At 15.5% G+C, this 24,638-nt stretch overlaps 6 protein-coding genes across 6 annotated transcripts, besides 52 other annotated features; 2 read left to right on the top strand and 4 right to left on the bottom strand. All coding sequences in view use genetic code 6, as the record gives it.

Annotated features, from left to right (window-relative positions):
* Nucleotides 1-38: 38 nt before the first annotated feature.
* Nucleotides 39-122: a microsatellite.
* Nucleotides 39-165: a microsatellite.
* A 357-nt stretch (nucleotides 166-522) lies between these two features.
* On the top strand, nucleotides 523-1,480 carry IMG5_145500 (hypothetical protein; the record flags this gene model as incomplete). Its single annotated transcript, XM_004031147.1, has 2 exons — nucleotides 523-804; nucleotides 868-1,480. Coding segments are annotated over 2 exons (663 nt in total), but the record flags the coding sequence as incomplete, so codon positions are not given.
* Nucleotides 851-898: a microsatellite.
* Nucleotides 851-907: a microsatellite.
* Nucleotides 1,481-1,740: 260 nt separating the features above from the next.
* Nucleotides 1,741-2,473, bottom strand: IMG5_145490 (IQ calmodulin-binding motif family protein, putative; the record flags this gene model as incomplete). The annotated part of the gene is made up of 2 exons (XM_004031146.1): nucleotides 1,741-2,176; nucleotides 2,294-2,473. 2 exons carry the CDS (start codon nucleotides 2,471-2,473, stop codon nucleotides 1,823-1,825), a joined length of 534 nt encoding a protein of 177 aa, XP_004031194.1. The 3' UTR covers nucleotides 1,741-1,822.
* Nucleotides 2,474-2,840: 367 nt separating this feature from the next.
* Nucleotides 2,841-2,887: a microsatellite.
* Nucleotides 2,841-2,888: a microsatellite.
* Nucleotides 2,849-2,897: a microsatellite.
* Nucleotides 2,854-2,897: a microsatellite.
* A 32-nt stretch (nucleotides 2,898-2,929) lies between these two features.
* Nucleotides 2,930-2,971: a microsatellite.
* Nucleotides 2,972-3,378: 407 nt separating this feature from the next.
* Nucleotides 3,379-3,436: a microsatellite.
* Nucleotides 3,437-3,521: 85 nt separating this feature from the next.
* Nucleotides 3,522-3,573: a microsatellite.
* A 527-nt stretch (nucleotides 3,574-4,100) lies between these two features.
* Nucleotides 4,101-4,132: a microsatellite.
* Nucleotides 4,133-5,545: 1,413 nt separating this feature from the next.
* Nucleotides 5,546-5,607: a microsatellite.
* Nucleotides 5,583-5,639: a microsatellite.
* A 46-nt stretch (nucleotides 5,640-5,685) lies between these two features.
* Nucleotides 5,686-5,769: a microsatellite.
* Nucleotides 5,770-7,000: 1,231 nt separating this feature from the next.
* Nucleotides 7,001-7,036: a microsatellite.
* Nucleotides 7,037-7,284: 248 nt separating this feature from the next.
* Nucleotides 7,285-7,325: a microsatellite.
* Nucleotides 7,314-7,382: a microsatellite.
* Nucleotides 7,314-7,395: a microsatellite.
* Nucleotides 7,327-7,441: a microsatellite.
* Nucleotides 7,327-7,443: a microsatellite.
* Nucleotides 7,331-7,402: a microsatellite.
* Nucleotides 7,420-7,470: a microsatellite.
* A 214-nt stretch (nucleotides 7,471-7,684) lies between these two features.
* Nucleotides 7,685-7,727: a microsatellite.
* An 89-nt stretch (nucleotides 7,728-7,816) lies between these two features.
* IMG5_145480 (hypothetical protein) lies at nucleotides 7,817-9,739 on the bottom strand. Its single transcript, XM_004031145.1, has 3 exons — nucleotides 8,464-9,739; nucleotides 7,954-8,408; nucleotides 7,817-7,895 (listed from the first exon to the last, which is right to left on the bottom strand). The coding sequence occupies exons 1-2, from the start codon at nucleotides 9,256-9,258 to the stop codon at nucleotides 8,058-8,060; spliced, it is 1,146 nt and encodes a 381-aa protein (XP_004031193.1). The 5' UTR covers nucleotides 9,259-9,739; the 3' UTR covers nucleotides 7,817-7,895; nucleotides 7,954-8,057.
* Nucleotides 8,957-9,025: a microsatellite.
* Nucleotides 9,740-9,810: 71 nt separating the features above from the next.
* Nucleotides 9,811-11,943, top strand: IMG5_145470 (hypothetical protein; the record flags this gene model as incomplete). The annotated part of the gene is made up of 9 exons (XM_004031144.1): nucleotides 9,811-9,942; nucleotides 10,010-10,060; nucleotides 10,131-10,243; nucleotides 10,348-10,374; nucleotides 10,418-10,462; nucleotides 10,519-10,548; nucleotides 10,657-10,784; nucleotides 11,705-11,760; nucleotides 11,860-11,943. 9 exons carry the CDS (start codon nucleotides 9,811-9,813, stop codon nucleotides 11,941-11,943), a joined length of 666 nt encoding a protein of 221 aa, XP_004031192.1.
* Nucleotides 10,550-10,618: a microsatellite.
* Nucleotides 10,567-10,638: a microsatellite.
* Nucleotides 10,569-10,640: a microsatellite.
* Nucleotides 10,700-10,739: a microsatellite.
* Nucleotides 11,944-13,042: 1,099 nt separating the features above from the next.
* Nucleotides 13,043-13,093: a microsatellite.
* Nucleotides 13,089-13,180: a microsatellite.
* Nucleotides 13,181-15,434: 2,254 nt separating this feature from the next.
* On the bottom strand, nucleotides 15,435-15,859 carry IMG5_145460 (hypothetical protein; the record flags this gene model as incomplete). The annotated part of the gene is made up of 1 exon (XM_004031143.1): nucleotides 15,435-15,859. A coding segment is annotated over one exon (384 nt), but the record flags the coding sequence as incomplete, so codon positions are not given.
* Nucleotides 15,860-16,560: 701 nt separating this feature from the next.
* Nucleotides 16,561-16,609: a microsatellite.
* Nucleotides 16,610-16,676: 67 nt separating this feature from the next.
* Nucleotides 16,677-16,774: a microsatellite.
* A 1,362-nt stretch (nucleotides 16,775-18,136) lies between these two features.
* Nucleotides 18,137-18,199: a microsatellite.
* A 1,053-nt stretch (nucleotides 18,200-19,252) lies between these two features.
* Nucleotides 19,253-19,287: a microsatellite.
* A 444-nt stretch (nucleotides 19,288-19,731) lies between these two features.
* Nucleotides 19,732-19,787: a microsatellite.
* A 99-nt stretch (nucleotides 19,788-19,886) lies between these two features.
* Nucleotides 19,887-19,942: a microsatellite.
* A 135-nt stretch (nucleotides 19,943-20,077) lies between these two features.
* Nucleotides 20,078-20,260: a microsatellite.
* Nucleotides 20,125-20,185: a microsatellite.
* Nucleotides 20,261-20,950: 690 nt separating the features above from the next.
* Nucleotides 20,951-20,994: a microsatellite.
* A 212-nt stretch (nucleotides 20,995-21,206) lies between these two features.
* Nucleotides 21,207-21,284: a microsatellite.
* Nucleotides 21,207-21,315: a microsatellite.
* Nucleotides 21,316-21,592: 277 nt separating this feature from the next.
* Nucleotides 21,593-23,764, bottom strand: IMG5_145450 (hypothetical protein; the record flags this gene model as incomplete). The annotated part of the gene is made up of 5 exons (XM_004031142.1): nucleotides 21,593-21,766; nucleotides 21,817-21,946; nucleotides 22,160-23,099; nucleotides 23,189-23,533; nucleotides 23,590-23,764. 5 exons carry the CDS (start codon nucleotides 23,762-23,764, stop codon nucleotides 21,593-21,595), a joined length of 1,764 nt encoding a protein of 587 aa, XP_004031190.1.
* Nucleotides 22,398-22,481: a microsatellite.
* Nucleotides 23,142-23,192: a microsatellite.
* Nucleotides 23,143-23,192: a microsatellite.
* Nucleotides 23,146-23,178: a microsatellite.
* A 92-nt stretch (nucleotides 23,765-23,856) lies between the features above and the next one.
* Nucleotides 23,857-23,886: a microsatellite.
* Nucleotides 23,887-24,425: 539 nt separating this feature from the next.
* Nucleotides 24,426-24,497: a microsatellite.
* Nucleotides 24,444-24,505: a microsatellite.
* Nucleotides 24,444-24,512: a microsatellite.
* A 3-nt stretch (nucleotides 24,513-24,515) lies between these two features.
* Nucleotides 24,516-24,561: a microsatellite.
* Nucleotides 24,558-24,634: a microsatellite.
* Nucleotides 24,635-24,638: the final 4 nt, after the last annotated feature.

Below are 24,638 nucleotides of genomic sequence, written 5' to 3'. Positions count from 1 at the left end.
TAAACATCATATATATAATAAAATTTAATAAATATAAAATTATAAATTAATATTATATATTATATATTATATATTTATTATATATTTTAATCTTTATATTATAATATATAAATATTTTTATTTATTATTTTATTTTTATCATTTTATATTCTATATGTATATATTTTTATCTTTTTTTAAATTCATTTCTATTTTTATTTTTAATATATAAAAAAATATAAAAACAAATTTTATATTTTTTATCTTTAAATTATAATATAATTTTACAAATCTTCATATTTTACTTTTTTATATATTCTTATCTTTCTCATATAATAAATTTTATTTTATTTTAATTATAAATTATTTTTTTTAAAAAAAATTTAATAATTTTATTTTTAAATAAAATAAAATATATATAATTTATCACTTGTTTTGATATTACTTTTTATTAATTTTTAAATAAAAAATAACTTTATTTTTATATAACATATAAAAATTTATTTATTAAAATGAGTGAAAAAAATATTACTTAATCTTAAGCAAAGTTTAAAAATTCGAATAATGTTATAACTAATAGAAATTTTGCTAATTCTTAATAAAATGCTTCTTAATCTTAAACTGCACTTTTATAATAATAGCCCTCAGATCGGTTCATTATATTAAGCAAAATAAAAAGGAAAGAAATCTTTATTAAAATTAAATGTAATTACTAATAGAATCAACAAATTATTACAAGAAGAAATAGTTTTATAAAAAAAAGCTGAGGATTTAACAAACAAAGCGAATTACATTTTTGAAAAAAAAAAGCAAATTTAATAAAAAGTACTATATATATATAAATCAATTTATATATTAGTAAATTATATTAAAAAAAATATATAAAAGAAAGAATAATAATAGAAGAAAAAAATAATAGTAGAGGAAATTCCTTTTACACATCCCAAAGGCTAATTAAATATGCTAAAATGCTAAATTGCAAAGCAATTTTAACAGGAATAAAATAAAGAAAAATCATATAATTTAAAACACGAAATAGCCGAATTGTATTCCAAAAAGTCAATGGAAGATTAAATTTTATAAGAAAACTTAAAATGGAAAGTTTCATAAGTGAAATAACAGTAATAAATATCCAAGTAAAAGTAATTGGAATACAAACAAAGAAAACTTGAAACGGTTTTAAAAGAAAAAACTAAATTTTTTAAAGAGAATAAGAATAATTAAAATAAAAAGAAGAAATATTAAAAAAGCTTGAATAAATAGAAATGAACAAAATCAATACATTAAATTATACAAAATAAAGAAATTAATAAGCTCTTGAATAGCTTTAATTCTCTAAAAACCATTAACCTGCTGAATATTAAGAGAAATTCATAAATAATAATAGTTAAACGGAATGTTACAAAAACCCATCAGTAAATAAATATTAAAATTATGCTTAGACTATTTAACTTGAATTTGATAAAAATAATAATTGCATTATTAAAACTTTAAATTGACTAAAAAAAAAAAAAAAATAGAATTTTTTTTTATTTTCATTATTAAAAAAAAAATGAAATTTCAGTTATTAAATTTTTTTATAAAAAAAAAAAAAAAAAAAACTAAAAAGATAAACTAATTATATATATATATTTATTAAAATAATAAATATAGTAATTTACTCATTTTTAATTACTTTAACTTTCCTCATTTATCTCGCTAAAAAACTTTCCATTTGCCCAAATCCCTTCTTTTCTATGTCCACTACTCATATAAAAGCTTCCAAATCCATTTTATTTATCATCTTTCCATTCCCCAATATATTTCCTTCCATCTTCAAACAGTAAAACTCCATATCCTTCTTTCAAATCTTAAAAAAACTATCCAATATATTTCCTTCCATCTGCCCATTCAAATTATCCATGTCCTTATTTTTTATTTTAAACCCATTAACCTTCATAATATTTGCCATCATTTTATATATATTTTCCATATCCTTATATATTATTATTTTCAAACTCTCCTTCATAAATAGACCCATCCCCCCAAATAAATTTTCCTTTTCCATTTTTTTTACCTTATTTAAAAATTCCTTCATAAACTGATTTATCTGACCATTTTTCAATTCCAAACCTTCTTATTAATCATTCATCCATTATCCTTCATATGTAGCGCCATCTAAATGCATATAAATGCCATAGCCTTAAGCTTTATCATACTTTTTTATTTATTAATAAAAAACTTTAGTAATTATTTTAAATAATTTTTATAGATTTTTTTTTTTTAAATTAAATAAAAAGAAAAACTTCAGAATTAAATTTTTTGAATTTTATACTTCCCATTAACCTTCATATATTTCACCATTTGCATGAATTAACCTTCCTCTTCCATGAGCTTTATTATTTTTAAAATATCCTTCATATTTTGATCCATCTTTCCAGGTTAGAACACCTTTTCCATGTTTTATATCATCTATCCATTCTCCGAAATATACTATATTATCACCTAAATCCATTTATCCTCTTAATTATTTTAAACATGAATTTGGATCATTTATATCGTCGTGTAAATAATTAAAAGGTAAATTATACTTATGATTGTATGTTTATATCGTTTGGCTATAAGTAATTAATTATTCATTAATTTTTAACTTATTTAAAACAACTTTAATTTACTTAACTTTTTTTGGCTAAAAACATTCGAATTAAAGTCTATATTTTAACAATTGAATTATTTTCGTTTTATAAATATCTAGTTGAATTAAAATAAAATATTTTAAATTATTTATTTATTGGAATTTAAATCAAATCTAATTCTATATTATCAAAATATTTAAAACAAGAACAATGATTTCCCATTATTATAAAAAAAATATTGTATTTTATATTAAATTAAATATATATATATATTAAATTATATATATATATATTTATATATATTAATACATGTATTTCTTTTTAAATAAAATAATTTTAATAATAATTTGTATTTAAAAATCAATAGTATTTAATAAGTTTTATTTAATAAATATTAAAATTAATTTTTTTGTTAAATAAATAATACACATGTTTTTGGATTTAATATTAATTTTAAAATATTTATAAAATTTATAGAACTTATTAAATTATTCATTAATTTGAAAGTTAATAATTATTAAACATAATTTTTATCATTAAAAATAAAATAAAATATTTTTTATATTAATCTTTATTAATTAATTATATAAAATTGATAATATAATTATAAAAGTAGTTATTATTATAATTTTATAGTTAAATAATTACTCAACAAATATATTTATTTAATTATGAAGTATCATTTTGTTAATACAATTAAATAACACTTGATTATAATCTATTAATTGTGAATTTTTATAATTATTATAAATAAAAATACATAATACAATTAAATTATCAAAAGTAAAATTGTAATATAATTATAATAAAATTATACTTAAATTTAATAATTTATAAAAAATAAAATTTTTATAAAATCTAGATAATTTATTTATTAAAATATTCAGGTATATTGAAATTAATAAAATATTTAATAACTCTATTATAAAAATATTAATTTTTATTTTATTTCTAAAATATTTAATTATATTTTTTATTTTTTTATGTATTTAGATAAATCTTAAATTTTTTTTCCATTAAAAATTGAATAATTGAATGATGAGAAACTCAAAGAAAATTCAAATTTTATTTAACTATATGATGAAATTTCAAAATGGAACGAAATTTTATAACAAAAATAAATTAAAGCAAACTATAATATGATATTAAAATATAATTAAATGAAGAATTTACATTGTAAATACAAAAATTAATATATATATTGTTTAGTAATAACTTATAATCAATTATTATTTTTTTAAAAAAAAAACATAACATATAAGACAACCTAAAAGAAATACAAAGCACACGAGATAAGAAAGTTTAACAAATATATATATAAAGTTTATATAATTGGCATTTTAAAAAACATGAAAATAATAAAAAAGATATAAATAAAATTGCTCATAACGAAAATGAATATTTCGATTAAAATTTAAAATTTAAATAAATAGATAAAAATGATTACGATTAAAACTACAGATCTAAGTAAATCCATATAGATCCTCCTTCAGAAAGGTAAATAAAAAAATATAAAAAAATACAAAATAAAAAAAATATAGAATTAAATAGTATAAAAGAAAAGAACTAATAAACCTATAGTAAATAAATTTATAAAATACTTCTTTAACACGTCCATTATCATAAGACGATAATAATTCATAAAATTAATTTAATAAACTTAGTAGTTAAAATTCTCAAAAGGCTGAGGAGTAATCTTTATATGAAAACACTGATCCTTTGAGAACTACAACTTCTTCATCTATGTGGAATTATACAGGAAATAATTTCTTTTAGTTCAATAAAAAACAAGGCATCCAATATAAATAAAAAAAGTAATATAATCAAGAAGAAGAATAAGAATATCAAGAAAAACAATAGGGAGAATAAAAGGAAGACCATGAATTATAAGAAAGACAATAAATGAATAAAAAATAAGGTATTTTATAACCTAATAAATTATCTTATAATGATGATTAGATAAATATAATGAGCTATGTAAATAATGATAAACCTCAAGGAGAAAGCCGATCAAAATATTTAGTATATAAACTTTCAAATAAACTGGAAGAAATTCGACTTGAGAAACTATGGTTAATGGAAAGAAATAAATATTTAAAAGAAAAAAGGGAAATAGAAGAAACAGAAAATTTTATAAGACATTATTAAATAAATAAAGGTATATTTGAATCTTAAATATTAAAAAAAAACGAATTAACCATTTCTTAATAAAACTTTTTCAATTAAGTTCATCAAACTAAAAAAAAAGTGATTTAAATCCCGAATTTTAAGAAATATAAGATGAATATAAAAAATATGTAGATATTTTAAGATCTACTTAACAATAAAAACAATAAATTTCAAATAATTATTAATAAATTTATAAAAAAGAAGACATTTATTCTGATTCTTAATAAAATTCGAAATCAGTCTTAAGTAAACTGAAAGATTAAAATTAAATAATTAAAAGTGAAGATGATGTATAGTCTGAAAAATTAACTTATTCTTAATAAAAAAGGTATAGTTAGATTGAAGTAGAAAATCTAAATGAAGAAATAAAAAAAAGATTACCACCACAAAAATAAGAAGAATTAGAAAATCAAATTAAAAAAAATAAAATTAATCAAATAAGAATAACCAAAAACTCAATTTTAAAAAATAGTTTTTTAAATAAATCTAAAATTAATTAAGATGATGATAATGAAGATATTCAAAAAAAAAAAATATATAGTCTTTCTATAAATAATAGAAAGTAGTTTTATTATAGAAAATTTAATGAAGTTTTTAATTAGATGATAAATAAAGTCTAAACATATAATGAGGTTTTTGCAGTTAAGGAAAAATATCTTAAAAAAAAAATAAATATTTCATGTAAAAAATTAATTAATTCTTTAGGAAAACCTTTAGATATAGAATCAAAAACTTTGCCTTAACCTGGATAATAATTATTTTCAATACCTAAATTAAATTTAAAATAGAAAAAATCTAAATCAAATAAATAAAAATATTAAATAAATATAAAATAAAAAAATTATTGAAAAAAAAAAAATATATATAACAAAAAAATTTGTTATAGATAAAAAATCAAAAATTCAATTCAAATATAAATTATTATATAAATACATGTATATATATATATATTTATATATATATATATATATATATATATGGACATATTTATATATATATATAATATTTTTATTAATATGTATTTATATTTTTTTTTTTTCAATAGTTTGTTTTTTTCATTGGTTTAAATATTCCAGCTTGACTTACATTATATTAAGGTCCTGGTATTTATTAATCTTATTTAAGTTTCTAATCTAAATAATTTTATTTTTTTGAAACCCCAAATGATGCTTTAGGTGAATTTTTCATAATTAATTTATCAGCTTATTATATTTAATAATCTAAAGGTCCAGGAGACTAACTCATATTTGTTTCCATTAAATTTCTTGGAGCTTTAGAAAAGCTTGTTTAAAGTGGATTTTTAATTTCTTTTCTTTCAGACTTTTATATATATATTTAAATTTTTAATTTAAATAATTTTTTTTTTTTTTTTACAAAAGGTATTTCTAATTTTGATTAAGAAAAGTATTTTACACTATTCATAGACATACTCATGCTATTAAGTTTTTTTTCTTATTATTTTAATATTTCATTTATTGATTAATTATGATTTTATTAATTTGTAATCTTTAATCTTTACGATTATTCTTGTAAGTTTTTATCAATAGAATGATTTTAATTTCCTTATCTCAGATTTTTTTTCTTATTACTGTCTCCATTATTATATTAATAATATTATTAAGAATTATTATTTTAACTCATATTTATTGATGCATATATACTGTTAGTTGTACTTACTTAAGGATTTTTTTATTATATTTTGCTTTCCTCTTACTAATTTTGCTATTAAGAAACTTATATTTGCTCTTAAAAACTATTCTTTATTTCGTTATCTTTATCTTATATATTTTTTGATTATTATGCAATATTAACTCCCAAACTTAATTCACTAATTTATTATTTATAAATTATTTTTAAAAAAATTGGTATTTGTTTGTTTGTTTATTTACTTATTATATTATTAATCTATTCAAAGTTTTATTTAAATATTTAAGTATTTAATTTAAATTATTCAGTTATGTCCATATATTTACTTTTTGGACGATCCGCCATTAATCTTTATAATTCTTTTTTGTTAAAAATAATAATAATATAAATAGTCAGTTATTTTTATAATTTATATATACCTGTTATTGTAAATTCTTATTCTTCAGTAAATATTTCTTAATATAAGTCAGATAATCTTTCTAAATATTTTTTATCTTCCAATTTTTGAAGAACTGTTAATATATCTTATAATCTACTTGCAGATTTATGAATGTTTTTATATAATATAGATGTCATATGTTATTAATTTTTATTTTTTCTTAATATATATTTTTTTTTATTATATAATTAAATAATTATTTTTTAAGTTTTAAAAATAGTTTTTATTTTTTTTAAAGTATTTGTAATTTTATTATTTTATAATATTATTTATTCATTTTATTAGAAAAAATTTACAAATTTAAAATTAATTATATTCATTAAAAATCGCTTTAAAATTATATATAAATATCATTAATTTATACTATATTTATATTTTTTTATGTTATGTATCCTTAATAAATTATGAAAATTAATTTAGATTTAACATATGTTAAAATTATATTAATAAATTTATTAAATAAAATATATATAAATGTATATATATATATATATATATATATATTTATATATATATATATATTTATATATATAGAATTTTATATATTTCTATAATAGATACTATATTTAATTATTTTTATATATATTTATATTTTAATATTATTTCTTTTTAATATTATTTTTTATGAAATTTTTTATAATTAATATTTATATAAATTCATATAGTTTTTTAGTTTAAAATGTACTTTCTATTATTAAAAAACAAAATAAAAAAGTTTATATAATTTATATTTTTTTAATTGTCTAAATTATCATTTAATGCTCTATTTCTAGGCATTTTTTTTTCCTAAATAAAACATGTTATAATATTAACATTAAATATTAAATAAAATAAAATATTAAATTTAAATGCATTTTAATTTAATATTCATATTAATTATTTTTACCTCTTTTTGAATTTAAGTTTTCTTTTTTTTTTTACTCTCTTTCTTATCTTTTTTTCTCAACAATTTATTCTCTTTTTTATACACATTCACATTATTGATATTTTCCACCACATTTATAACAAAACTAATATCCACATATACAAGTCATATGATTACAACCCTTTATTTTATAATAAGGTTGATTGAATTATAATTTAATAAATTAAATAAAACAATACTTGATTTTTTTCTACCCAAAACTTGCATTTTTAACATTATTTAAATTTTTTTCCTTTAATAAATTTTTCGAATTTTACATCATTCTAATCCCTTTAATTGCTTATCATATATTCTTTACATGTTTAATTTTCATGATATTAAACCCTACATTTTAAACAATATTAAATTTTGCAAACTGGACATCTAAAATGTGTACCATCTATCTATTCATCATAAATAAAAACATATTAACAATCAGGAGTAGGACACCATGACATCTTTTTTAGTTTAGTTTTTTTTTATTTTTAACAATATAAAAAACCTCATTCGAATGATTACTATAATATTAATCTACAGTGTTTTTTTCGTATTTTTATATGTATTATTTTCCCAACAATTAATTATACTCATTGACTAATAGTTCTTCTTTACAATTCTAATCTGGACATACAATTTAGGCTTATTTATCATCAATCTTTAGGTTTAAAGAATAATTGGTTTATATTAAATTTAAAAATATGAAATTTTACTTTTTATTTAATATATTATATCAAACATTCTTAATGAAATACATGGTCACATAAATCCATTGGAATAATTTTTTCATTATGAAGTTAATCAAGGCATATAGGACAATCTTATTCTTCTTCTTTTTTTCTATTGCTCCTTATTTACTCTTATATTTTTTACTCTTCATTTTATATTCTTTAAATTAATTCTTCTGTTTTTTTTAAATCTTCTTATTTCTATTCTAAACTTTCATTTTAATTTAATTATATAACTATCTAATTTTTTTATTTATAGGGACTATTTATTTCTTTAAATGTATTACTTTTTTCATTAAAAGGCTTATCTTATTCACTTATGGAAATTTTTAAATTATTTTATGAACAAACATTCTATAATTCATTTATAACATTTTTAATATTATCTATATCAGAATCTAATCCGCAATAAAAGCCTGTAATGAAAATGTCGAAAATATTCAATTTAGAATTTTATATAAAATCTTAAAAAGGAGATAATATTTTAAATAGTTTTTAAATATTCTATATATGCATTTTTATTTATTTTATATATATTTATTAAATAAATAAATATTTTATTAGTTTATAATAATAATTAATTAATTATTTTTTATTATTAAAAATAAATATTAAAATTATATTCATATAATAATATATTATTAAATTAAATACGTAATTTTTATAGTTTTTATAAAAATAAACATGGATATTACTAAATAAAGTAATATACAAGTTATAAAAATATAAATAAATTATTTTTTAATTAATTTTATATTTTTTAATAATTATTAATTACATATTTTTTTTTATTTTTTTAATATTCACGAAATATTATTTAATTTAAAATTATTTCTATTTTAATTATTAAATATCTTTTCTTTTAAAAATTATTTTATATATTTAAATTTATTTTTATATTCTTATATATTTAATTTTAATAATTGAATGAGTTTTTTATATAAAAAAAAAATATTGTATTAACTAGTCTTTATTAATATTAATTTTATTTATTATAAAACTATCTTCATAGATTATTTTTTTTTTTTTTTTTAATAATTATTATTCTAATAAAAAAAAAATGCAATTCTTACAAAAGTCTATTCTATTATTTTTAATTAAATAGAATGCAATAAAATGATAAATAAAAACTATGTTTTTTTAAAAATTATTAGTTAAAAATTTACAAAAATAAATTATATAAGAAAAAAACAAAAATTATATATTTTTTTTTTATTATATATAGATATATTAAATATTTGAAAATATACAAAAAAAAATCCTTATAAAACAAATATAAATATAAAAATATTAATTTAAAATTAAAATATAAAAAATTACAATAAATTAAATATGTCTCGTAGAAATCCATAAATATACGTAACCAATTTTTCCAGTAGAACGAACGAAGAAGATTTATAATATGAATTTAAAAAATATGGTAGTATTGTAGATATAAATATGAAAAGATCTTATGCATTTATAGTATATATAAAAAATTATAATATCTATTATAATATTAATAAAAAAAAAATCCATAATATAAAAAAAGACTTATGATGATTACCATAGTGCAGAAGATGCTATAAGAAAAATGGATAAAGTTAATTTAAAATATTATATATATATATGTAATAAAAAAAAATATATATATAAATAAATAAATAAATAAGGCTGTAATTAACGGAAAATAAATTCTAGTTGAACCTGCAGGATTGAAAAAAATCAGACCAAGAGGTCCATAATTAGATGATAAATGTTTTAAGTGTGGAAGAAGAGGTCATTGGTAAATAAGAAAATAATTATATTTGATATATGTTTATTTTTAAATTTATACTATTATTTTATTTTTTTAATAATTAAAATAAGATATTTTTTATGTTTTACAAGGGCTAATGAATGTGATGAAAGAAGAAGGTAATAATTATTTTATGTTTAGAAAATTATTAATAAATTAAAGATACAGAAGAGATTCAATTAGTAGATCTGAATCAAAATATAGAAGGTAAATATATATAAATAAATATCTTTATAAATAATATTTATTTAAATCAAATATAGAAGAAATGAAAAAAATAGAAGAAATAGAAGGTATATATATATAAATAAATATATATATATATATATATATAATATATATATATTTTATATTTATATATATTATCTTATAATATATTTATTATAAATTTTTTAATATAGATCATATTCTAGAAGTAGCTCTGATAGTTAAGATAGTCGTTCGTCTTCTTCATCTTCTTCATCATCTTCATCTTCTTCATCTTATCGATCACGATCAAGATCTGAGTCATCAAATGTTTCTTAAAAAAGTATTTAAAAATCTTAAAAATAAAGAAAGGATAAAAATGATAAATAAATATACGAGGATAAAAATAAAATAAAAAATAATGGCGATAATGTCAAAAATGGTAATAATGTTAGCAATAATAATGATAATACTACTAATAATACTATTAATGTTAGTAATATTGTTTAAATTGAATAAAAAGAGTAATAAAATTAGCCTTAATTATAAGAAGAAGAAAAGTAATATTTTTTAACAATTTTACATATATTTTTATAATAAACTTATTAGTAATAAGTGATAAATTAAGAAGATTTAATAATTTTATTTAAAAAAAAAAATATAAAAAGTAAAAATATATATTTTCTAATAATATATATTATATAAATGTTAGATTTTTAATATTTTAAGTTTATTTTCTAAATTATTTTTAATTATATTATTCATATATTTTTAGTTATTTAAAAATATTTTTTCCATTTATATTAATATATTTTAATAAGAAGTATTAATATAAAATAATTCTTAAAAATCTATTATATTTATACTTAAAAATTACTAATATATTATTAAATATATTTTTTTAGTATTTTATAAATAATCAATAAATAAAATGAATGGTTCACCATGATTAAAAATATAGATAGATATCATTTTTATTTAAAAAACTAAATTGGTTAAGGTTCATATGCCAAAGTTTATCAGGGAAAAATATATTAGAAAAAACGAATTAATAGCTATAAAAATGATATATAAGAAATAAATTAAAAATTATGAATATTTATAAAACAAACTTTTATAAGAAATCTAAATTATGAAAAAATCATAATTTTAATATATTGTTAAATTAATTAATATACTAGAAAAAATAAACATATTATATAATACAAGAATTTTTTAGATAAGATGATTTTAAAAATTTATTAAATAAAATAAAATTAATAGATCAAAATATGCAAAAATAGTCTTGCCTTAAAATATTTAAAGCTTTTTGGGGTATTGTTATAAAATTATGTAATTCATATAGAACTAAAACAAGAAAATATATTAATTTAAAATTATTTAATATTAAAACTTAAATAAAAATATATAATAAATAGACTGGAAATATTTTATAATTAGATGATTTTGGTTTTGCGAGGACTCTTAATAATTTAGACGCTAAATGTTAAGTAGTTTAGTGATACTCGTTTGCATAGGAGTCCATTAATTTTAATGTAACAAAATATACTTTAAAAAATTATATTTACAGTATTGAAATAGTATTTTACGATATATAAAAACTAAATAGGAGATATAAAAAACTAGTTTAAATTAATACAAAGTATATTTGATAAATAAATGTTTGCAATTTTACAAATATAAAATAGAATTAAATGGCATGAAACATATAAATACGAATTATTTAGAAAATTATATAAAAAAAAATTATTAATTAAAAATAAGGAATTTTATATAATAAATAATTAAAAATTTAAAATTTCTAATAGTTAAACTAAATTTGTTGAGCATTTTTAAACATTCAATTTGTCTAAAAACTTTTTACTTAATATATATGAATTTAATAATTTAATTTAAAAAGAATAAGTGCTAGTCCTAATAGGCTAAAAATAAAATATATATTTAATAAATTCAATCAAAACAAAGATATTAAAAATAAATTTTTTAAGAATTTTAATTAAGGTTAGAGTCGAATAATTTTCAAATTTAAATAAATAATGGTAATTACAAAGAATTAGGTTGCTTTAAAACAAAGATTAATAATAAAAAAAAAAATAGTTGCTTAAAAATAAATAAATAAATTACTATACTTAAAAAAATAAATTATAATCCCATTTAAAATACCGAATAAATCAAAAAATTTGTTTAATAGATTATATTATATTAAAAATAACTTTTTAAATAATGAAATTAAAATTAAAAGGATATATGAAAATATAAGATTTTTAAGAATTGATAGGAAAATTAGAATAAAAAGCTAAATTAAATGGAATTAAATTGAGATTATAAATATTTCAATTATTAAAATTTATATTTAATAATATTAAGAAATAATAAAATTCAGGTAAATCTTTTAATCTTTTTTTATTTAAAAAAAAATAAACCAAAATTTATAAATAAAATAAAATTCACATTAAGATAATTATATAAATTATAAAAATTTTAATATATTATATTATTTTATAATTAAATAATAAATAGATTATGTAATTTTTGTAATACTAGATATAAAATTGATTTATTTTAAAAAAAATAACGAATTTACAACGCGCGCGAATATTTTATATTAAAAATAAAAAAAAATATATATAAAAAAAACGAAAAATAAATATATATATATATATATATATCTATATATATATATTATATATTTATATATAATATAGATATTTATTTACATATATATATGCATATATATATTAATATTAATTTTATATTATAAAATATATTTTGTCTACAAAAAAATAAATATGTATTAATTTATACCCAAAGTTGAAAATAATTTAAATTAAGTAAAAAATTTAAATAACGTTCATTTATTGCCTTTTAAAATTGAATTAAATTGCGAAGCATAAGTAGATAAATATTTCGAATCAACAATTCGTGAAGCAAAATATTAACTTAAAGAAGACTTTTTACATTTTAAAACAAGTTTATATGGAAGAGAAGTTAAAGGATATAAAATTCCTTTAAATTAAAATGATATAATTCAAGGTCATATATTTACAAGAAGTATTAAGAACCAAGAAAACATTAAATTTTTCGAAACTGATAGATGTAATAATATATATGAATGGAAACATGATGAGGAACCGATTCCATAAGATAAATTAATATCTAATTATACTTATTTATAATTACTTAGTGAAATTAATTAAGAATGAAAAATATTATTAATATTATAAAGATAGATATATTTTTTATAATTTCTAGTGATGTTTATTTTTTCTAAAAAAAAAAAAAATAATAAATTTTTGTTAAAATTTTTACAAAATAATTATTAAAAAATATTATTATATAGCATTTATAATAATATAACATATTAAATTATAATTATAATTAAGCGTATAAAAAAATATTATAAATATTAAGCAATTTGAGCTGTTAATTTTTAATTAAAGAAATGCTTAATATACATTTTATTTTATTAGTAATATTTTATATTTGATAAAATTAGCAATTAAATTTATTTGAAATATAAATTATTCTCATATTTAAGTAAAACAAGTTTTTTTTATAAAAATGTAAATCGAAAATATTACTGAAAAATAAAACTCTTCTAACTTTAAAATTTCTTAAGAACAAAAAGCTATTATTAATTCTTTGTAAAAATTTAATTTAATAGTTGATTCAGTAGCAGGTAGTGGAAAAACAACTACTAGCCTTGAAATAAGTAAAAGTTTTAAAAATAAATAAATTCTTCTGTTAACATATAATAGACGCTTAAGATAAAAAACAATAGAAAAAGTTATTGAGTAAAACCTAAAAAATATAGAAGTGCATACCTACCATTCTTTTGCATATAATTTTTATAGCGAAATATGTATTGATGATAATGGACTTAAATAAATTCTTCTCCCTAACATAGTTGCGTCTTAAAAAAAAATTAATTACGATTTATTTATAATAGATGAAGCATAAGATATGTCTAAGTTATATTATAAACTTTTTTTAAAAATTCTTAATGATAACAATTCTATTTATTAAAAAAGTATTTAAATATGTGTTTTTGGCGATTAAAAATAATCAATTTATTCATTTATGGGCTCTGATAGTAGATTTATCAAATATGCAAATATAATATATGAAAATTTTACTATTTTTCCTTGGAAAAAATTAAAAATCTCTTAAAGTTTTAGAGTTCCCCATTAAATTGCAAGTTTTATAAATGGTTGTCTATTAGACTGGGAATATATAAAGTCATTTAAATAAGGAAGTAAGCCTCGCTATTTTATTGGAAATTCTTATGGTTTATTTGCTTTTAAAGAAGTTATATTTTATTTAAAATAAGGATATAAAGTAGAAGATATTTTTATACTTGCTCCTTCTATTAAAAATATAAAATCTCCCATTAGAATTTTGGCTAATTATTTATCAGAAAAGTCTATTCCTGTATTTATACCTCTTTCAGATGAGCATAAAATAGATGAAGAAACGACCAAGAATAAAATCGTTTTTTCAACATTTCATTAAGTCAAAGGACTAGAAAGAAAAGTTGTAATTGTTTATAATTTTGACACTTTTTATGTAAATGCTTATAAAAAGAATTATTCTACACCAGATATTTGTACTAATGAAATATATGTCGCATTAACTAGAGCTTTAGAAAGATTGACTGTAATTCATGATAATAAATATGATTATTTGCCTTTTTTGAAATAAGAAAATCTAAATAAATACTGTGAAGTTATTAAGGAATTTCCTAATATTTAAGTAAATAAAAATAATAATTAAAGCTGTATAGACAAGTTGACATAAATAGTTTCTGTTACTGATTTTATTAAGTTTCTTAATTGTGATGTCCTTTAAAACGCAATAAAAAATTATTTATTTATTGAATAGATTTAAAAACCTGAAAAATAGATAAATATCCCTTTTAAAACTTAACAAAATATGTCTTAAGAAGACGGAAATATGATTAGTATTTAAGAATCTATTAGTGAAATAAATGGTTTAGCAATTCCTTTATATTTTGAATTAAAATCTAAAAATCATTCAAGTATTATATATTTACTTAAAGATGAGATTTAATAAGAAATTTATTAACCATATATTTCTCAATTCGAAGATATTTTGGATAAACTTCCGGATATTGATACTGAAGAACTATTATTTTTATCTAATATTTTAAATTCTATAAATTCTAAATTAATTTTCAAAGTTCGATAAATATAAGATTATTCTTGGCTAAGTTAATAAAATCTAGATGATTCCTTAGAAAGATTTTAGGCTTAAATAAGCTAAGAAGCTATTTTTGAGAAACAACTTTTTACATTAATTAGAAAAGATGGTATTTGTAAATAACTTATGGGTTCTATAGATTGTATTGATAAGTAAAATATATGGGAATTTAAATTTGTTAATTAATTTAAAGACGAAAATATTATTTAGTTAGGATTGTATATGTATCTTTTTATGCAAAATTATTGTAAAATTGAAATCGAGATTGCTGAATTGAAAAAAAAAATTAAAGCTTTGAAATAATTAAAATTCGAATCTTAAGATAATATCTTATTTGTCAAAAAAAGGAAAAATATAATAATGCTAATTTCTCAAAATTATTAAAAATAAAAAAGCTAAAGTAAAAATTGAAGAAAAAACTAAAATTCTTCCTTTAAAATTTCTGTAAAAATAAGAAACTCATTATTTTAAAGAAGAGTTAAAAAAGCTTAAATCAAAAGAAGTAACAAAACTATCAGATTATAAATACTATCTTTTTAATATTTAAAATAATTAAATTTTAGAAATTAAATCAACTCGTAAAAAATTAAATAATTTAGTAGATTATTTAATCTAATCTAAATATTTATAACCATAATTAGTAAATGATGAATAATTTATAGAAAATATATAAAATCTATGTGAATATAAAAATCTATTGTAGAAATATTAACATTGAAAATATATTATTTATAAAAAATATAATGATTTTTTTTTTATTTAAAATAAAATAAAATATTATATAAGTAAAAAATATTATAAAAATAATATATTAAATATTAATATATAATAATTTTTATTTCTTTCTTATAAAAATGATTATATAAATACTTTAATTAAATAAAATAATGAAAAAAAATTATATATATATATATATATATAAATATATATATATATATTATATATATAATTAATTAATTAATTAATTAAATCTTTATTTAAATATTAATAAAAATTATTTATATTAATAAATTGTTATTAAAGTAATTAATTAAAATAATATATTTTTTTTTTATTTTAATATATTAAATAAATTAATATTTAATAATAATAATTTTTTTATTTATTGTTAATTAACACAACATATTATTAAAATATATTTTTAAATTAATTTTTTTATTTATTTAATATTATATATACGTATATATATTAAATCATTTTTATAACGAATGTTTCTATTTTAATGATATTTCACAATATAATCCATAATGGTCAGATGGAGTTCTAATTAAATTTTAATTTTCATTATTATAATCTTAATTTAAAAACTAAGGCAACGGTTCTTTACCAATAATTTAAATATGACTAGGGATCCAATCTTCGCATTTATTTAACAGAATTCTATCAGGCCTCCAGGCTGGAAAAAAATCAGTTTATGGCATAGTGTAGCCTTTTTCATTATATTTAAGAAATTACCATGTATCAATATAGCTATCAATTATATTTTAATTTTCTTTTTATGAATCAAAATTAAGATCTCCCATTAAAATATTATGTTGATATTTATTTAGTTAATTATAGCTTATATTCATTTAACATTTTCTATATTCTGCATTATGATCCAAACTTTCAAGATGAGTATTTCCTACAGCGAAAATTTGTGAATTTACAGCAAATTCACTTATTACTATTTTTCGGTTCATATTTGAAGGAAATTATCGAGAATAAAAATTGCATTTATATTTTGATAAAATTAAAACGTCATAATAATCAATTATATTTTGTGAAAAATAATATTTATCACAAATTTCTCTATTTTTTCTTATTAAATCTATAAATTTTTAAGTCGCTTCTTATATACATATGAAATCAGGTTCAAATTAAGTAAATATTTCAAATAGCTTATTGTTTCTTAAAACAAAATTTTATTTATCAAACCATACATTATAAGTAATAAAGCTTAATTTACTAACATTTTAATTATTAGGAAGTTTTTCGTCTAGTAAAAATTATGAATCGAGATTTTTATCTGTAGCTAATAAATATGAATTCATTATTTTAAGATCTTCATATTGAGGATTATCTAATATCATTTTTATTTTTATTCTTTTATAAGTTTTTTTTATTTGATATTTTTTTTAATTAATATTACATTAGTGATTTTGTATATATTGCATTTAAGTATTATTATTGTTTAATAAATTTATAATTAGGTAAAAATAAAATTATATGAATAAACAAAAAAATATTCTAGATTTTATTGATATATTATAAATATCGATTAAAAATTAAAAAAATATAATTATTTAATTGCTAAATATATATTAAAAATACATTATATATTTTATTATAATAAATATATCATATTTTAATATTTTATAAATTAGTAATTTTTAAATAGTGTGAAAATTTTTAGTAAACCTTCATTTTTAATAAATAATATATAAAAGATTTAAAGTATAAATTTATAGTTAATATTAAAGAAAAAAATTAAATTATATATATGTTATATATATATATATATATATAATATATATATATAAATATATATATATATATTTATTTTTACATCTTTTTTTTATATATGAAACATTTTACAAATTTTTAATTTTTAATAATTTTATTCTTAATTTATTTACAGATTCCTAAAGTATAATTTTTTTAATTATTTGCTAATTTTTTTATTTTTTTTATACAATTTTTTTAATAAATTCATTTTTTTATCGTTAATTACAATATTATTTATAAATTTATAAATTTTTTTTAATTTTAAAATAAAATTTAATTTTTATTAAATTTTTTATGATTTATAATAATACAAGTAGTATTTATATTTATTATTAATAATTGTAATTATTTAATTTTATTTTATATTGACATACACAATTTTTAACCTGGTTATTGTTTTATATTATTCTAATAAATGCATTGAAATATACATTTATATGTACCAGCTAAATACATATTATTTATATTTTTTCTCATCTAAAGGGAGTACCAAATATTAAAATTCACAAACGCAAGACTTATTGTCTGATGAATACTATCATATGATATTATTATTTAATTACTATATTAGTAATGATTTACATATAAATAAAATTAAACTGCTCTATTTTTAGGTATTTTCTCATTATTTAGTTATTATGTCATAATTTGTTTGTAATACGTATATTTTTTCGTATTTATTATCGCTATTTTCATCTCATCTATCTTTCATAGAGTTTTAGTCATTAGATTTACTTTTGCTTTATTTATCTTATTTAAAATATTTTTATTGCGAATAAATTATCTAGTCTTATACTATAATTATAATTTTTATATGCATTTTTTTATAATTTTAAACTGATATTTTACAATTTTATATTGTGATTTTAATAGGTTCTTGCTTACTTATATTATTAATAAAATAAAGTATATTAATTTAAAATTTTATAAAGAAAAAATATATTAATTATTAAAAAAATAAAATAAAAAAGTTTTGTAATTACCTCTTTTTTCCAAAAATTAATGTAATCATTAAAAAAAGTTAATTAAGCAAAATTACAAAAATATGTTTATAATAATTCCTTAAAATATTTAACTAACTAATTATATTATTTATATATTTAATATTTTATTATAATTTATTTTAATATAATATATTTGCAAAAGAAAATTAATTTTAATATTTATTATAGAAATTAATTAAAAAATAAAATATCTTATCATTAATAATAATTTTTAGATAAAATTAAATAAAAAAAAATAATTTCAAAAAAATTAAAAAATATATTTTAAATACTTAAATAATAAAACATATAAATTGGTTTATAATTATTTTTAGAAAATATACTAAATTTTGAATATTTAATTAAATATATTATAAAAAATATAATAGTTTAAAAAGAAATAAAATTAAGAATTTAAAAATTTTAAGATTATTTATTTAAATAAAAAATAAAATAAGTATTTTTTATAAATAAAAATATTGAGGTATATTTATATCTAAATTTTGATTATTTTTATTTTGTAATTTCAGATTAAAATTAAATTAAATAATTTTTATTTTTATAAGATTATATATTTTATTAATATTAAATATATAATAAAAAAAAAATCTTTAATTAAATATTAAAATAAATATATAATAAATAGCTAAAATAAAAAAAAATATATTAAAATTTTAGAAAGCAGGTTTAATGTTGTAAAAATTTATAGCAGAAAAATATAATATTATAAACTTATAAATTAGAAAAAAAAAATTAATAGATAAATAAAGTTAATTTAAATAATAAATATAATTAATTATAAAAAAAATAACATATAAAAAATAAAATATTAAATATTAATTTTATTAAAAATATAAAAAGATATATTAATATAAAATAAAAACTAATAATTAAATAATATATTTAAATATTAATTATTTTAAAGTATATATTATATATACAGAATATAATAAAAAAAATAATAAAAAAATTAATAATATAATTAAATAAAATATAAAAATAAAAAAATATTATCAAATAAAAATAAAATGAAAAATAATTAAATAAAAATAAATAAGATATAAAATATATTAAAAATAATAATAATAATAATAATAATAATAATAATAATAATAATAATAATAATAATTATTATATTAAAATTAATTATATGTTTTAAGAAAGCCTTTAAAAAATAAATTTTATAAACCATAATGGAATAATTCTTTTAGTAAAAATTCCCCTTAATTACAAATAATATGTTTAATTGGATTATCAATTATATTTTTTATTAATTTTTTTTAAGAAAAATATACTAAAAAAGTTTTAAAATATTAATTAATTTTTGGAATAATTTTTATTATTATATATTTTGTAGATTCTCTTTTAATATGTGAAATAAATTAATTTTTAAAACATTAATAATCTTTAACTGATTTATTAGAAAAATATAAAAAATTTAAAACATAGTAAATATAAATAAGTTATAAAGGTGTAGCTTATCATCATACAAAATAAAAAAAACTAAAAGGTAAACTTAGAAAAGAATCTTTTATAAAAGAAATATAAATGCCAATATACTCATGTGTTGATATTTCTGAAAACTTTTCTTAAAACTTTAAAAAAGCTAAGATATTTCGAATAAACAGTTATTTAGATTTCACATTTAAAGATAGATAATCTGAATTTTTTTGGGAATAAACTATTGAATGTTTATAAAAAGAAATGAAATCTAAAGATTTATATTAAGAATATAAATATATACTTAAATTGGAAAATAAACATTTTGAAAATATGTAAGAATGCTTAGCTATTTATAAAGATGAAAAGTTGCCTTTTATATTTAATTATTTTTGGTATTATTTATTTACTTTTTTTGGATTAAATTTACTTTATAGGATTATTATAAATTGCTAAACTTGTCTTTTAAAAATTTATATTGTTAAGTCTGTTAGTATTAAGAATAATAAAATAATTTAAGATTATAGCTATTTAAACAATTTAAATTTTAGTTAATAAAATTAATAAAAAAAAAATAATTAAAATAATAAATAGGTAATTCTGAATTATTTAAAAAATATATTGATTAATTAATAATATATATATATATATGTATATATATATATATATATATATATATATATATATATATATATTTATATATATATATATATTGTATATAAATAAATTGATAATAAATTTATTCAAATATTTTATTATTTAAATTACATAAATTTATTTTTAAAAAAGTTAATTATAAATTTATTAAATTTCAAGTAAAATAAACTTATATATTAATAAAAGTATTGATGTATTATTTGAAATATTTAAAAATAAAAATATATATATTTTTGAAATTAAAACATATTCAATATAATATAAAAAATAAATATTAAAATAATACAAAACTTTTTTTTTTTTTTTTATTATAAAATATATTTATATAATTTATATTTTTTTATTTCTAATTAATAAACATCTTTCAAAACTTACAATCCAAATCATTTAAAACATTTAAGCAAGATTTTAATATAATTATTTATTATTTTGAATATTCTCGATGTTTAACTATGTAAGAGTTTTCCTATAATAACTCTTCAAATAATTCATCTTTATATAAATAAGTAATTAATTCCCTTTCTGCTATATTTATAGACTTTTTTATTTATTTTTAAAAAAAATATATTTAGAAATAATTTTTCTTACTCTATTAACTAAAAAAGAAATAATTGTTTTAGGTACAACATCATTTATGTTTTTCTTTATAATATTAAAGTAAGATACAATTAAATTTTTAACCATTTCAAACTCATTTATTTCTTTTCTATTTGGTTTTCTACTTAATTTTATACGATTAGGGACCTATAGTTTTAATAAAAAAATATTAAAAGAAAATAAATATAAATAAAAATATTTATTTATAAAATATAGCAATATAAAATAAAAAATTTAGTATATAATTAAAGAAATAAAAAATATAAATAAATATACAAAAGGTAATGAATTTTAAGTTAGTTTAGTATTATCTAATAATGAATTAAGAGAAAACCTATTGTTAAACGAATAAATAATTTTTTCTTATTTTTATTATATATTGTTAAATATTTTTGATGTTTCTGGTTTGCTTTAATCATCTTTTATATACTTTTTTTTTTTATTATAAAAAAATAATGTTTTTACTTCTCCATTATTTTAAATTTATGTAAAGTTCATTTTCTTTAATTTATTGTCCAAAAGTTACGTTTATTTATTTAATTTAGAAGTAAAAGGAAGCCATCCCCAAAATCTATTATCATTTTCATTATTTATTTATTATTATTATAATTATTATTATTATTATTATTATTATTATTATTATTATTATTATTATTTTTCCTCTAAATTATCACTATTTCTATTATTTATGTTATATTTTTATTCTGAAATTACCGAAACATTGGAATCTGATTAATCCTGATTATTATTATCATTTTATTATATATTTTTTATATCAACCGCAACTTCATTTTATTTGTTTTAAAACATTTCGATAGCACATACAAAATCAGGATGATTTGTATTTATATAGCCTAATTCTATTTCTATAAAGCTTTTTATCATTTAATTTGTTGGTTAAAGGCATTTTTAGAGTACAGCTTCCATAATTCCGAAAATTCTATTATTTAAATTATTAAATCTACTCATTTCTGGAATATTTATATGGTTTAAAATTCTCCTAAGTTCCTCATATATTAAATTACTGCATTATAAAGAAGGGCTAAGAAGTCTAGAAATTTATTATCTTACAAGATTATCAAAAGCTCCTTCTGCAATAAATAAAGACTAACGAACTCCGTTTGCATTTCTAATGGCAGTACGAATGTCTTAATCATTTAATATATCGAAGGGGTTTATTTCTGATATTGATTTTCTAAATATATTATTGAATATATATTATATTCTTGATCCTCCTTATAATTCATACGTATTTGGTTGTATATAAGAATCCTCTTTTTTTGTTAATTATAATATAAATATACATATATTTTTTTTAAAAAAAATAAAAATAAAAATAAAATAAAATAAAAAATTAAATAACATAATATAGAACTAAATGATTTTGTATATTAAGAAAAAATTTTTAATAAATAAAGTTCTCGGGCTTATTTGCTTTCAAATTGTTCAAAATCTCCATATTATTTAAGTTCTTGTTCATGTTTACATAAAATAGTGATAATATTTTCCCTTAAAGTCGGTAAATATTTCTTAATATGATTCATAAGGGAAAAATTTAACAACTTAACTAAATAAGGAACTCCCATTTCATTAAAAAATCTTTTATATATAGGATGTTTGTCAAAAAAAGCTTTTTCTTCTTACAACTATTCTTTTATTGTTCTAGTTTTTAAATCTTTATTACCTCTCATAACTACACCAACATAACCTTTTTTTTTTTTTTTTTTTTTTTACTTAAAACACACAAAAATATTATATATATACCTAGTTTTAATGGGTATGTTTTATTTTGTAAATCATTCAATATATCATTACATTCATCTAATAAATCTAATTATGTAATAACTCCTATTGTACGATTACCTTAAGGATCTATTTTTCTTGAAAGCTTTAAACTTTCCGAATTCGCAAGGTCGTCGCTTCCTTTTTATATGGCCATTAATATACTATATGGATTCTTTATATAAGGTTCTATTACACTATATACTTGGGCTTCTATATCTTAAGGTTAATCGCCTACTGGATTCTGTATTTTTTTTTTTTTTTTTTTTTTTTTTTTTTGTTAAAAAAAAAATAGTACTTTTGTTAGTCCTGGTAGATCTACTAATAATAAATCTAAGACATATTTGGAATAAAATTTAAGTCTTAAAGGAATATTTGATATTGATTTATTTTTTCCTGCTACTTTTCAGTATCTTCTTCTATTATTTGACGAACTAGATTCATATCGTATATTTTTTCGTCTTTTTTTTCGAAAAATTCGACGTAATGTTGTTCACATTGTGGGTTGTTTTTTAAATATATTTCTATTGGTCGACGTGTTACTATACCTTTTCCTCTAGGAAGTATTTCTTGTCCAATTATGCTTTCTAATAATGAACTTTTACCTGTTGATTGGGAACCTAATACTACTATTTGGGGAAGTTTCAATTCATTTCTTAATTAGGTTCTACCTATTACTTCCTTTTTTATTTTATTTTTTAATATTTTTATTTTTTTATTTACTTGTATTTCGTTTATTAAAGGTATAAGCTTTTCCATGTTTTATCTTTTTATAAATTAAATATAGTTTTGTTGTTTTATTGAGTTTTATATAAAAAAAATATAAAATTAAATAAATATATAAATATATAAATATATATATATATACATATATATATATATACATATATTTATATATTCATATAGAGTTAATTATTTTTTTATTTTTTTTAAATATTATTATATATTTTTTTTTAAAAAATTATAAAAATAAAAAATAAAAATTTTAAAAATTACAAAAAAATAAAATAAAAATATTTTTAAAAAAACAT

Source organism: Ichthyophthirius multifiliis, assembly GCF_000220395.1.
Source record: "Ichthyophthirius multifiliis unplaced genomic scaffold scaff_1120509251127, whole genome shotgun sequence".
NCBI classification, from domain to species: Eukaryota; Ciliophora; class Oligohymenophorea; order Hymenostomatida; genus Ichthyophthirius; species Ichthyophthirius multifiliis.
The sequence above is the reverse complement of the archived record's forward strand: the minus strand, read 5'-3'. Positions and strand labels throughout refer to the sequence as shown.